The sequence below is a fragment of the Copadichromis virginalis genome, linkage group LG6, assembly GCF_057382275.1.
Source record: "Copadichromis virginalis isolate Kocher_CV1m ecotype Utaka linkage group LG6, C_Virginalis_male_GT1.1, whole genome shotgun sequence".
NCBI classification, from domain to species: Eukaryota; Metazoa; Chordata; class Actinopteri; order Cichliformes; family Cichlidae; genus Copadichromis; species Copadichromis virginalis.
Window position 1 is genome coordinate 27,921,160 of NC_140623.1, and position 15,236 is coordinate 27,936,395.

General features: G+C 39.5%; 1 protein-coding gene across 1 annotated transcript; it reads left to right on the forward strand.

The window, feature by feature from the left end:
* The first annotated feature begins 1,383 nt into the window (after positions 1 to 1,383).
* Positions 1,384 to 7,288, forward strand: LOC146707987 (uncharacterized). Its single transcript, XM_085459658.1, has 6 exons — positions 1,384 to 2,923; positions 3,286 to 3,383; positions 4,384 to 4,737; positions 5,052 to 5,441; positions 6,367 to 6,476; positions 6,910 to 7,288. The coding sequence occupies exons 2-6, from the start codon at positions 3,323 to 3,325 to the stop codon at positions 7,105 to 7,107; spliced, it is 1,113 nt and encodes a 370-aa protein (XP_085315784.1). The 5' UTR covers positions 1,384 to 2,923; positions 3,286 to 3,322; the 3' UTR covers positions 7,108 to 7,288.
* Positions 7,289 to 15,236: the final 7,948 nt, after the last annotated feature.

A 15,236-nucleotide genomic window follows, 5' to 3' on the forward strand; every position in this document is an offset into this window, starting at 1 on the left:
TAACTCTTAAATTCTGACATAAGAGCTAATGTCTGTAATACGTAAAGTGAAAATATTGATACTGGTTAGGTGTTTTTTGGTTTTGTTTTGTTTTTTGTTTTTTTCCCAGCTTTTTGGGTGTTTTTGTTTTTTTTTGTTTTCTTTTTTTTGTTTTTTTGAGGGGGGGGGGGTTAGCATCAGGCTCATGTTTAGACCAAGCTATTGGATTTCAGATGTGCTTAGCTATGAGTCTGTCTAACGTGTGCTTCTTATTCATGTCATAACGGTTTTCTGTATCAGATGCTTTATTTCTCTCTCCAGATAGTAAAATAAATATAAGCTGTCATATAAAGTACAGAAATAATACATGTCAATTTAATAAAAATAATTGAAATTTTCTGTTGACACTTGTTTTCTTTAACGGGTCTAAAAAAAAAAAATACATTCTGGTTTATAACATCCACGTGTTCATGCTTGTAGGCATTCAGAAACTATCTGCCCCTCTACGAGTCACTGCTCCGTCACAGAGTATTAGTCAGATTTTAACCCCAACTTCATGATCACTAAATGCATGTTAACCCAAGTTAAGGTCAGAATTGTGATTTACTGCTGATTAACATACAAATAATTGTGAAACAGTGAAAACCTTGACTTTCAGTGGAATCTAATTTCTGTTAGTGTAATAAGTTACTTCAAGTCCTTCCGTTAGTCACGTCACACTAGTCCTTCAGCAGTTCTGTTGGCTTCCGGTTAAATATTGTATTGTTTCCGCTCCTCACCTGTCACATGAATCCTCTGTTCAGAGTTAATTTACATGCAAATTTGTTTTGACTTGTCAGGTACTTTTGTTCTTACAGTTTTTAACTCTTCTGTGTCACATGACCTTGAATGTTTTGAAAAGGCTCCTAAAGTAAAACATGTTATTGCACATTATTGCACATAGGTGCAAAAGTTCATCAAGGTATTTGTTTCACCTGCCATCGAGTAGTTGGTGTACAATACAGTATTAACCCTTTAAGACCTACCATAGAACCAAGTTCGCCAGAGCTTATATTTTTACATGTTGTAGTGCCATTTTTGGGAGCATTTCAAGTTGATATACATCAATAAAACCATTATAGCCCAAATTTTAATGATATGTATGCATTAAGTGTATAGTAATTACATAAATTGCAAAAAAGTTACAAAAAAATTTTAAATCGTTTTTGTGTTTTTAACATATATTTCTAGTTAGAGAAATTTAAGAGGTTTATCTGTAAATACAAAAAAGTTGCACAAAATAGTTTCCCACCACAGGAAATTTATTTTAAGTGTCTTCATAGTTTTATTTTTGAAATACATCAATTTTTATATACTGCAGGAAAAACAAAAATAAGTATTATAATGCAAATTTGCAAAAAAAAAAACAGCATATGCATCAAAATAAACTATTTCCAGTAGTGCAATATGAATCCTAAGCATTCCAGAAACGACACAGAAAGTCATAAAGTCAAACATAACTTTTAAAAACACAAGTATAGACTCGTAAGGTCCTGATGGTAAAAAACTACATTTCCGCGAAATGACGTCACTTCCGGTTTTGGTCATGTGGACATGCAAACCGATTATCAAGTGATGACGTGACGAATTCTACTTCCGGGTCTAAAGTAGTCTGCGTTTAATATGGCTTTTGTGTTGTTAACATGTTTAATGTTTTGTATTTTCTTCTATTTAATCTCAAAAAGCTCCTAAAAAAAGTCAGTGATCACCGTTGACCTCTCTCGGCTTTTATTACCGCTAATCATTTATTTAAGCTCAGTTTTTAAAACCTTAGGATGTAGCTACAGCCCAGCCCATGCAGCAGTATATGAATGACTAACCTCGTATTGTGGATGGATTATCTCAGTTGTTCTCCTGGCTGAAGTTTGGTCCTTTTACAGCATCCTGCCATGCGATTACATTTGTTTCTGACCACCGAGAACACTCACGTTAACTTTTATCAAGTGGAAAGAAAGTTAGCTTGTTTATATTATGCTACCATAGCTGTGTCGCTAGCGGTCACGTAGCACATCATTATATACCAGCTAGCCCAACTTCAGTAACCCTACAAACGTCACTGCTTTTTAGTTTTCTGTCTTCATTTATGAAGACTTACTTAATTACTTAAGTAAGTCTTCATATAAAATTCTATTAAGTAAATCTTAAGTAAGTAAGACTTACTTAATTGCTTAAGTAAGTATTACTTACTTAAGATTTACTTAATAGATTTTTATTTGAATGCATTCACATTCAGCCACTGAAGTAAAGATAACAGTTCAAAAATAAAGCGAGTTCTCAAACTGTGACTCATTATTCAGAAAAATGCTATAAAGCCACCTCTGACACCTAATTGTGGTTTTCCTGATACAAATCTAGAGCACGAAATTAGTTTGTACAGGTCGAGGTTGCACGAAATGCACTTTTTTCTACCATGCTTCAGTTGTTGATGCATTCAAATGACATTACACTGCTGTCCTATTTGTTCTGTTTTTCTTATATCTGCTAATTGGAATGTGAACAATAGCATGATGAATGTTTTGATAACTGGAATTCCCCATAAGTCAGAAACAATGAGGATTCTTATCTAGATTAACGAAATACTCGGTAGTTTTGTCTGTAGATAGAAGGTGAATCGCTAATATTGAAGAATGATCCAATTGTCTTATAGCTGAGACCAAGTTTATTTAACATGTACTGAAGCTGTTACATTCTTCAGTAAAAACTTGAGATCTGAATGTTTTCAGAGTACTTTCTTGAGTTTCTTGATTAATTTTTCAGTAATAAAATATCTTTTTAGCTCCCTTCAGTCACTGGACCTATTTTCTAGTCTCTCTCCAATGATGCAAATTATCATCAAAAAGCAGACACATCCTGTTCACGGACGAGTCTTCAGCATCATTTCCTCTGGGACATACAGAAATACTATGTGAGGAAAGTTTTTTTCCGAAACATGTGAAACCCAATTAATGCAAATAAAGCTCTGCTATTGAAGTTAATTGAAGTTAAGACAAAAGAGAGCACATGCTGCTTCTTTCTTTAGAGCCAGTGCTCAGCAAATACTCAATATGATCCTAAACTGTTTCAGCTGAGGTGTTAAATGCTTTAATTCATGGCTGTAGGAGGAGCTGATCCAACAGTCGTGATGTTCATTTGTTCGCGCTTCCTCTTGTGAATGTCTTGAGGTTTGAAGGTGGAGCTAATGGAGTTCCTCTTGGTTTCATTTACTGTAAGACACACTTCAAATTCAGTTTTTTACACTTGCATCTCTGCTGTTATGGTTTCCATCAGTGGCTTCCCACAAGATCTTAAGTGTGTGATGTAAAAGATGATTTGGATCCAATACCTTGCTTTTTTGTGGGCTGTAGTCATCACGCAGATTGGGTTTGGTAAGTTTGGTTGTGTTCCTCAGGCTGGTGGCTGGTGGTGGTTTGATCACTGGTTTTTCTTTCAATGTGAATTGTGCATGCGGCACAGTGGTTTGGGTAATTTCTGTGCGAAGGAATCTGAAGTCACTTGGAGTGCTGGTGGATAAAATGATAGAAGCAAAAAAGAGCGCACTGGAAATCTGTGAAAATAGTCTGGTCACATTTATTGAACCTTTTTGCCTTTTGTTATAGTGTGAAATTGAAATATAGTCACTAGGCAAGTCTAATGTCTATTACAATGATAGATTGTAATCTAGACTTCAAACATACAATTTGTTTTACATTCTGCTGAACAATACTCTTCATATTTAATATATTTGTTGCCCCCCACTGCAGTAATTATCTGTGAAATGTTTTAAAAAATACGTGAAAATTATCTTTATTTTTCCAACACTTTAAAACATGCTTATCTAAAATGGAAATTAAAAAGCAACTAGAATGGTTTGCAAATCATTTGAACAATACATTTAACGGAAAAAAATGTAGAGAGATCTTTTGAATTTTTAATATGTAACAGCTAAAGCCTTATTATGTTATACAATACTATCATGAGTCAGAGGCACTCTTTCAAAAGTAAAGATGGGAAGTGGTTCACCACTTTGTGATCTTGGCGTAGAGTGCCAGTTGGTGGAACTGGTAACCTGAAAATCTGTCACATAATGCCGTTTGGTTTGAGAATAACATCCTTTTCAGTGAATATCTTCCTTATTTCAATAAATGCCAAACCACATTTTGCATGTAGTACAACAGAGCGGCGCATTAAAGAGCTTATCGTTCGCTAGAAACATTTGTTTAGGTGCATACTGTCTGTATACGTATACAAACACATACACCTTCATTGCTGGTATTTACATTTTGCATACCCCAGTTTTATGAAAATTTGGGCTAAAAATAAATTATGTTTAGTTCTTCTCTGTTTGTGATGTGCTTCTTTTTTTTGTCATTTTAATTTCATCTAAAGCTCACAGTGAGATTCGCTTCTTGAAGCGGCATGAGGGTGAATCTGTCGTTCTTCCCTGTGAGATTGAACACAGGGACCCATCGCCCTTGGGAGTCTACCTGAAACGCACCTGGCTGAATCATAAAGAAGTGCTGTTCAAGTACACCAAGGAAGACTTTACAGTTGACAATTCTGCTGACAAAAGCCGCATTAGCGTCAGTGGAGACCCGAGCCTTTATTCTCTGAATATCACCATCTCTCAGCTGAACGCCAGCGACACAGACCGCTACTACTGCGAGTTTGTCGTGGAAAATCTTTCCTCTGCAGATGAAAAGATACCATCAAAGACGGAATTCTTCCTCCTTGTTGGTGCTGGTGAGTGTACTTTTTGATTTATTTTAGGTTTAGCATTAAACTACACTTACACTTTCCAAACCATATTACAGTGCTACGATGAAGCTTTTTTTCTTTGGGGATGTAAAAAGCGTAACATAGCGTCTCAGCAGTGCCTCAAACATCTTAAAAGTTTAACAGAGCAGTTCTGGTTGTTTGTTTTTTTCCTAAGTATGGCACATTTCCTCCTTAACATATCATGCCAGACTCATGCACATAAAATCAGATTTGGAACTTGATCCTTACTAGTGGCACCCATATCCATTATATCGTTTTTATTCCCTTTCCTTTTGGAGATGTCCCTGAGTCAGTGGACACTTATCCAGAGTACGTGATAGAGAGATGTGCTGGGGGTTCGGCGGTACTCCCCTGCCTCCCCCAACGTGGGGAAGGCTTGGCCGTGGAGGGGGTGATTCTAAAGAGGCAGAAGGGTCGGGGACCTGTAGAGCTGCTGTACAACTCAAAGCAGCACCGCAGCGGCAGCCGTTCTTCCTCCTCCTCTCAGTTCCCTGTTGAGAGGGTCCAGTTGTCCTCTGCGCCCGGCCCCGGCGGCATCACCTACAACCTCACCCTGCAGCAGCTGCAGCCAGAAGACAGTGCTTTGTACAGCTGCCAGCTGCTTCTGCACGGTCAACCCGATAGCAGTACCAGCCTAGGGAGACGTGTATTCTTTATTTCTGTACAAGGTGGGTCACATCACAGTGAGAATTTCTCACCAGGTGACTTCAGCTGACTGGTATTTGCTGTTCAAGATGAAACTTCTTTCCATACTAATTGTGAAAATTTCTAGCTTTTACTAACAAAGCTGCCACTGATGATGTAATCAATAACACTGTGTTGCTGTGGGGCTTTTACAGCCAGCAAAGCTTATGGTCTGCATTAGTTTCACATCAACAATGTTCCAATGTCTTTTGCCCTTTTCTTTCTCTGTAGGCATGTGAAAAACTGATAACACAAAGACAATAGCAGAAATTAATATATTGTGCATGTGAGATAAGTTTAATAAGGTACTAACCAAATCAATCTGATAGCGCTAGTGATGAGAACAGGAATATTTCTGACTCATTTCCTTTGATGGTATCTGGTATTGAGGGGTTGTTTCTGAATGTAGTGTGAACTATATCCTTTAAGCTTATCTTCAATTTGGAAACAACTGAAAGCTTTTTGTTTTTTATTCTAATGAAGTCTTATTTTAAAGTTGTAATCATTTGTGTCATGATGTTCTACATTTCCCCCTCTGTAAACAGATATCCTGTAATCTTCAGCAGGTTTAGGGATGTGTGCACTTTGTTTTTAAGGCTTTAAAGGTCATTGTGCTGCTTAGCATATCTCCTGCTTTTAATGTGCAAACCAAATCTTATCAGATGTTTGATAACATTTGCCTATTTATGAACATTTAGGGGATTTTTTTTTTTTTTGGAGCTGTTTATCCTAAAGTTTGCAGAAGTTTCCACACTATCTGATATCCTTTTGAGGTATATTATTCAAACTGCAGCTTAAAACTAAGAAGGAAGTGACTTCTGATTCTGATTGTGTGTCTATGTTGAAGAAAGGGGAATGGTATGGAGTTTCACATTTTAAACACGCCTTCCTCTTTCTGCTTCTCCTCAGGTGGTCATTGGTGCGGTTGCTCCAGTTACTCCTCTCTGCTGTACGTTTTGTCATCAGCTGTGGGCGTTCTCCTCCTCCTCCTGCTCCTCACTGGATGTGTGTTATGTAAAGTGAGTGTCTTTTTTTGATTGTGATGTGCTACCTTGAGTATGCTCGTACACAGGGGCAAGAGAGTGAAATCTAACTGAAGCATTAGCACAAGCAGCACCTGTTTGTTAAGATCACGGCTGATCTGCAGCTCACCACAGAAACCGCGCTGGTTTCACAACTTTGTGCAGCCAGTTATCAACATGTTTGTCTTAAAGTTCAGTGAAGAACACTTTCAAAAACCCTCTTCTTCTTCTTAGTTTAACAAATTTGTATCATTTACTTACATTATGTGCTTAAATTGGCCTTTATTTTTTCCAAGAAAGGGTCAGGTTAAGAGTTCCCACTAAGGATGTCGCCTTGAGAGAAAATGACAAACTTTGATTTTGACACAGGAAATTGAGAATGTGTGTTAAGTCTTTATTTTACTTCTCTTCCTCGCTCAATGATTGTCAGGGCAAAGCACGCCACAATGCGAAGTCACATATTCCGGCCCCTATCTACGAGGAGATGAAGTCTCCCAGTCAAAAAGAGACCCCTCTCCGTCTGAAGGACATAGGGTGCTCCGAGTACAGAGACAGCCCAGCGAAGAGATCCTCGTCAGAGAACCACTATGAAACTCCAAGAGCAGCTCTCAACAGCATCAAAACCTAGAGCGACACTCGCAACTCCAGTTAACACACAGAAGAAAATGTTGCAGTTGGACATTTGTGCCTGAACTTGGCTGGTGGGGGTCAGTTCACTTTCTGGTTTGGCGTAAATATTTTTCTGGTTATGTGCATCCTTTGTAATATTTTATTGACCTGCTGCAATAAAATCCATCTTGAAATTCAAAGCTGGTTTGTCGTGATGTGCGTGCGGAGGTTTTTTCTGCACACGTTTCATTTCATTTGTCATCTTGTTTTTGTTGAGTCCATCCATCACCCTTTAGGGGGTCTCCACAGTGGATCACTAGTATCCTCCTTTCAGTATACTGAGTCATCTGAGGTTTTCCTCATTTTTTCCTTCGTGGCATCTCCATATTCAGCATTCTTTATTCCATGTCTATGCTTTGCTTCAACTTTTCTTTTTCCTTTTCATACAATATTAACAACTAAATTAGCTCTTAGTCAAGTTTCCTGGTGAAACCACAATTGGCAGTGTTGATGTCTGACTAGTTCCCCTTCCAGAAAGCGTTCACATGGCTCCGCAACAAATTCCTCTATCGCTGCCATGAGGCCCAGGAAGGGGGGGAAACCCAGCATGGCCTCAGGTCATTTAGTGCAAAGAGACAAACACGTACCTCAACTAAAGTGGAATCCTCCCTTTACTTATCTACTTTAAGAAGCTTAGCAGTTGGCTGTTTAAATATTCAACTCAGTAACCCAATTAGGCCCAAAGCAAGCACACAACAAACCCCCCATGAACTGACTATGTTACTATACTTGCAGAGAGGGAGAAACTCCACACAGACCAAAACTGATAATATCTCACACCTGCCCAGGGGTCAACACACACCACAATTGCAGGTGCACAACTCAAATTAACTATGCAAAGAAACAGCTAAAATTCAATCAAGCTCTGAGGGCTTTGATAGAGCAGCTGTGACCCAGCTGTGACCAGTGTCACTGTCACTGAAAACAAGCCACACCACCTCATGGACATCTGCAAAGAGACATGCCGCACAAAAAGGCTGAAAGGACAGCCAGGTGGAGGGGTTCATCAGATAATCTGTACCTCATGTGTCCTTTTGAACCGTAGCATTAAAACACACCGTTCTTCTTTTTCTGTGGGTCTGAATGGCGCTCTTCCTCATCACCTGAAGGGATTTTTTTTTTGTGAGAAGGGGCCCCCTTACCAGAGAGGCACTCCAACAAGTATGCCATGTCTCTGGCTGGATGCAACAGACGCAGAAAAGCAAAGAGCATAAAGACCAATGGTGGTGAAGACAGATATTTAGTGAAACTTAGGTTTCACTCAGGTTCATAGAAGTGAAGTGTGGTCACATGTCTCAGTAATCTCTGTCTAATGCATTAAAGAGGGAAAGCAACACAAAGCAAACTGCAGCAGCTCTGGATTAAAAGCCAACTTTGTGAAACTGAGTTAACATTTTGTTCTTTAAAGTCTGGACGACTACAGTGTTAACCACTGTGTCTGCAGACACCAACGGTGCAGTGTACTGCTTATTTATTTCTGTGGTCTCTTCCTGCCTGCTGTTCTCAGAATGACTAGTACTGACAAGACTAGTACTGACAAGAAGTAATACAACAAGAAGTGATCATGAGCTGTAAACAGCTTTTTACCATAGTGCTGGTTTTTATTGTCGGGTGGTTTTGTCTTGCTCGTGCTATCCATGAATCCTACCATGTGGATTCATGGATTTTTTTTTTCACATTCTGTCTCTCACAGTTGCAGTGTACCTCTGGTGCAAATTACTGACCTCTGTCATCATTTTAAGTGGGGGAACTTGCACAATCGGTGGCTGACTAAATACTTTTTTGCCCCACTGTAATGTCAATGCTACTAGCAAACCCCTGATATCACAAAGTGATTCACTGAAGAACCCCTCAAGAACCTTTCTGGGTATGCTACTTCTACTCCTACTACTTCTACTTAGAACCATTTTAATAATGATTACACAACAAAGTCATTCTTCGAACAATTGGTGGTGAAACTCTTCCATTAAGTTCTTGCAGTTATGTTCAACACATGAGTGTTTTTCAACGTTTGTGATGTTGGTTAGTTACACATTTCCTTTTGTTCGTGTCTTGAGGTTTGAACGTGGGCCCAACGAAGTTTCACTTTGCCTCAAATGTTCAAAGTCCTGATCCATTTGCTGTATACTCGCAGTTTATGTCAGTAGATTACCTTCTAGGCTTCAATTAGTGCTTTGCGGTGGTGTTACAGTGCCTGGCATGCCTTCGGGCTTTTGTCATCACACAAAGTGGGTTGGTAAATTTCTTTGTGCAGCTCAGGCCGGTATTTCGATATTTTGGTGTCAACTTTCAGTGGGAACTGTACGTGCAGCTGTGGTAATTTCTGAGCTGAGCCACAGGAAGTCACTTTCTTAAAGAGCTAGTGGATATTTTCTAACATTTCTTATAATATGATTTCAAAATATACCTTGAAGCCCACCGGCTATAGCGTCGTAAGAATTCACACACACGAACAACCGTCCAAACTTTTTTTGATCACCACAGCAATAACCAGCGGTGAAATTTTTATAAAATAGAAACCTGTTTTAGTTTTAAAAAGTTAAAGAAAGCAAAACTGTGATGATTGTAAAATGATATAAACCAAACATACATATATAACTGAAAGCGTTATTGCTTTTCAGAGCAGCTCTCAAGGCTTACCACATGGAACCATAAAGCACAACATGCTCGAAGTGGAAATTTTCAGTCTTCCTTGTCTTTTGTGGTATCCTCTTAGTGACCATCAGCCAACCTCTGGCTTCTTCATGGCTCTTACAGGCTCTGAAGCATACGCTTTACATCAATTTCACAACAGCTATGAACCTTTCATTGCATGTTTGTGTACAAGTGTCTAATGACGAAGATACCTGTCACTGACGAAGACAGGAGACATTAAAAACAAAGCTTAGTTTCATGACGTGGTTTCAGTCAGTTACGAGGATGTTTGTCTTAAAGTTCAGTCAGAAACACTTTGAAAATCCGCTTCTTCTTGTTTGTTTAGTAAATTTTTATTAGTGCTGAAATACAGTATTTTTTCCCAGGTAAGTCACGTCAGAGTCAAGTAAGAGTTCCTGTTGAGGACGACATCTTGAGACAAACTTCGATATGGGAAATCGAGAGTGCGCGTTAACTCTGTTTTCCTCTTCTTTCAATGAAAGTGGAAAGTGCGCCACCATGTGAAGTGACATCCTCACACCTAAAAGGAGATGAAGTCTCCCAGTCAAACAGCAGCCCCCCTCCATCCGGAGGAAATGGTGTGCTCCAAGTTCAGAAGTGAAGTGAAGAAATCGAAATTGAAACTACAAAACCCAGAGAGTGCCTCTCATCTCAACACCATCATAAACTACAACAACTTGTCAACTCATCTGGTCCAAACAAATTGGACTCCAGTTAGCACGCAGAATCTTTCCATTATATATAATATGTTTTGAATCTGGTGCATATTGCCAGTTTGTAAACATGTTTGCATTTGGGTATTTCTGTAAAGACTTTATTATAAATGAGCAGTGAGCAAACTGAATCAAAGTTTCTATTGTAGTGATCACAAGTACAGCATGTCTTTGTCCCGTCTTCCTCCGCTCACCCCCAAACGGTAGCAACAGAAGGGACCCTTCCCTGAGCCTGGTTCTGCTGGAAGTTTCTTTGCTCATAGGGGGTCATATGGTTGTCAGGATTTTCTGTTTTCTTTGTATTATTCTAGTGTCTTTACCTTACAATATAAAGCGCCTTGAGGTAACTGTTGTGATATAGCACTATACAAATAAAACTGAATTGAACTGAAGTATTACTGCAGTATGTTAAAGTAACACATTTCCAATGACTCTCAGAAGAAAAATGAAAATGAAAATGTTGCTGATAAACAAAAGACATACAAATGAAATTCTTGTACATTGATCAGAACCTTAAAAAAGATTTCCCTTGTGTTTTTTGACACCAAAGAAAGTAAGATGGTGCCTGTGATATGATGGAATTAACTGTAAATTAAATTATGGTGAAGTTTAGTACAGCAGTCTACAATGAATGTATGTGATAGGAAGCAATCACATACATTACTCTGCAACAGCCCCAATCCTACACAGTACTGGTTAGATGCTATCGCTGCAGTACTGTATAATATGGGGCTATTGCAGAATAATGTATGTGACAGCTTCCTAGGTCTGGCTAAATAAAATAAAGAATGTGAAAAAGCACTCAATGTCAGCGCTACTGTGGCTGCTACTATAATCGTCTCAATAGCAAACCTGCAAGCAAAAGCATGAAGGAACACTGAAGAACCTTTCTGGGTTTCCTTCGGGATCTTCTTGTTATGTTCTAGGTTTTAGTAACTTTTTAATGTTTAAAGAGCTTAGCTTGTAATGTTAGTGCATGCTTCCTCTTATTTGCATCTTTAGGTTTGAATACAAGGCAAATTAATTTTCCCTTGGTTTAACTTCTGAGTCCTGATGCATTTACTATTTATACTGTGATAGTTTAGATCAGTGGATTTCCTCCAGAGCTTAATCAGTGCTTTGTGGTGGTGTAAAAGATATCCAGGATTGATTACTTGCTTTACCCGTGCACTAACTTTGTTTGCAGCTCAGGCTAGTAATACAACAATTTGATTTCTTCTTTTAGTTTAAATGTTTAGTGAAGCTGAAGAGTGATTGCGGTCATTTCTTGACCACGGCAGCCCTCTGCTACGTGCAAGCTGTCCCTGAAACAATCCAGCAGATAACTGTTGGCCACTTGGTTTTGACGTTCCATCTATGCCTGCATCCTAGCATCTTGCACTCTGCTGTTATGTTTTTTTATTTTTTAATATCAGCCACTTCTTGCTCCCCTTCTGCTTATTATCCGTGCAGGGTCCACTATGTAGGGCAGTGGGTGTAGGGCCTAACAGAGTAAATGGTAATGGCATGGCCTGTACTTGTATAGCGCTTTACTTAGTCCCTAAGGACCCCAAAGCACTTTACACATTCAGTAATCCACCCATACATTCACACACTGGTGATGGCAAGCTAAATTGTAGCTGGGGCGCACTGACAGAGGCGAGGCTGCTGGGCACTGGCACCACCGGGCCCTCTGTCTTGCCCAAGGACACAACGACCGAGACTGTCGGAGCCGGGGCTCGAACCGGCAACCTTCCGATTACAAGACGAACTGCCAACTCTTGAGCCACGATCGCCCCAGAGGATGTTGCTTGGAGGATGAAGTCTGTTTCTGTTTCTGTCTCTATGGCCAATCCTTCTGATTAGTTAGGGCACACCAGGAGAGATTCACAGGTAACAATGATGCTGCCAGCTGATCCTGCACAGTCAACCCGATAGCAGTACCAACCTAGAGAGACTAGCATTGTGCATGTCTGTACGAGGTGGGTCACACCACAGTTTCTAGCTTTTCCGAACACTATCAATATCACTGGATGACTTTTCATTGATTGGACTCGGTGCTCTGAGGCTCTGAAGCACATGCTATGCATCATGTTCCCATTTCACCTTATTTGGCTGTGCAGTCAACTAATAACACGATCAAACTAAGACACATTAAAAAGAGATAAAATTCAAGTTTTACGTATGTTTTTAGATTTTATGTCTGAGTAAGTTTAATGAGATAGCAGCAGTGACTGGTGATATAAATTGGGAGATGGGGAATGGTATCTGATAGTGAGGAGTAGTAGCAGCGATGCCAAGTAAGGGTTAAAGAAGTGATGGAATAGTCTATAATAACTAATAACTACAATATTTTTTAGGTCATGACAGTATATGCAGCCATTAACTGTTACTCATGATTTGTCTTGATGTGATGAAATGTTCGCAAATGAATGAGAAATCATCTGTCATTCATAAATGAAATGTTTTGTAGGATTTGAAATTTTTTTTACTAGGTTAACTAACTATTAAAATTGAGCTGAAGCAACTGACAGCAGCACAGTGTCCGAGAAACTGAATCTTGCAGGATGTTCTGGCCTTGCGTCGCATAGTTGTTCCAGTTTCTCCTCTCTGCTGTGCACTTTGTCATCAGCTGTGGGGGTTCTCCTTCTCCTTTTCCTCATTAGATTTTTGGTGATGTATGCAAAAAGTGGCTTTCTGATTACAATGTGCTGCTTTGAATATACATAAGAACGCACGTGCACAGTGGAAGTGTAATAAGTAGCTGCTTGTTACGGTCATGCCTGCTCGGCAGCTCACCACAAAAACCACACAGGTTTCATGTGCATGCAGTTATCAGCATGTTTTCTTAAAGTTCAGTGAGGCATATTTTGAAACCCTCCTCTTCTTGCTTGTTTATTACATTCATATTAGTGATAAAATGCAGTCTTTTTTTTCAGGGTCAGGTCAGACTCAGGTTAAGCTTTTCTGAAGAGTTTCGGTTGAGGATGTGGTCTTGAGAAAATTTGACAAACTTTGATTTTAACACAGGAAATCAAGAGCGTGTGTTAACTCTGTTTGTACCCTTCACTGATTTTTGATTTTCCTCCACCCTTCCTCTCTCGATGACTGTAAGCGTGAAGCTCACCACCGTGCAGAGTAACATCCTGAACCCTCGATTTACCAGCAGGTGATCAAAGAGAAATGTCCCAACCCAAAACCGAGCCCCTCTCAAGTTAAAGGAAGTGGAGTCCTCTAAATAGCAAAGAAATCCTCGTCGAAGAACTCCTGTGAAACCCCGACACCGTCTCTCACCAGCTTGGATGAACTCAAACAACTTTAGCGAGCCCAAACATACATACAGGGAGTGCAGAATTATTAGGCAAGTTGTATTTTTGAGGAATAATTTTATTATTGAACAACAACCATGTTCTCAATGAACCCAAAAAACTCATTAATATCAAAGCTGAATGTTTGTGGAAGTAGTTTTTAGTTTGTTTTTAGTTTTAGCTATTTTAGGGGGATATCTGTGTGTGCAGGTGACTATTACTGTGCATAATTATTAGGCAACTTAACAAAAAACAAATATATACCCATTTCAATTATTTATTTTTACCAGTGAAACCAATATAACATCTCCACATTCACAAATATACATTTCTGACATTCAAAAACAAAACAAAAACAAATCAGTGAGCAATATAGCCACCTTTCTTTGCAAGGACACTCAAAAGCCTGCCATCCATGGATTCTGTCAGTGTTTTGATCTGTTCACCATCAACATTGCGTGCAGCAGCAACCACAGCCTCCCAGACACTGTTCAGAGAGGTGTACTGTTTTCCCTCCTTGTAAATCTCACATTTGATGATGGACCACAGGTTCTCAATGGGGTTCAGATCAGGTGAACAAGGAGGCCATGTCATTAGTTTTTCTTCTTTTATACCCTTTCTTGCCAGCCACGCTGTGGAGTACTTGGACGCGTGTGATGGAGCATTGTCCTGCATGAAAATCATGTTTTTCTTGAAGGATGCAGACTTCTTCCTGTACCACTGCTTGAAGAAGGTGTCTTCCAGAAACTGGCAGTAGGACTGGGAGTCGAGCTTGACTCCATCCTCAACCCGAAAAGGCCCCACAAGCTCATCTTTGATGATACCAGCCCAAACCAGTACTCCACCTCCACCTTGCTGACGTCTGAGTCGGACTGGAGCTCTCTGCCCTTTACCAATCCAGCCACGGGCCCATCAAGACTCACTCTCATTTCATCAGTCCATAAAACCTTAGAAAAACCAGTCTTGAGATATTTCTTGGCCCAGTCTTGACGTTTCAGCTTGTGTGTCTTGTTCAGTGGTGGTCGTCTTTCAGCCTTTCTTACCTTGGCCGTGTCTCTGAGTATTGCACACCTTGTGCTTTTGGGCACTCCAGTGATGTTGCAGCTCTGAAATATGGCCAAACTGGTGGCAAGTGGCAGCTTTCAAGCCTATACAGCTTGGAGTAAGACAACATGCATGAAGAGGATGAAGTGGACAAAATACTCATTTGCCCAATAATTCTGCACTCCCTGTATATATACAGTTACACAGAATTACAATAATTACTCAAAAAATTTACTTAATTACTCCCAGGAGAAAGTAATTAATTTCCATTACTCGTTACATTACTTTCATGTTACTGTAAAATAGCTGAAACGCATTGTCTCAAAATTACCGTTTATCAATACAAACCAACTCACTAGCTGGGCTCACGTCTTCATTTTAGGCGGGCA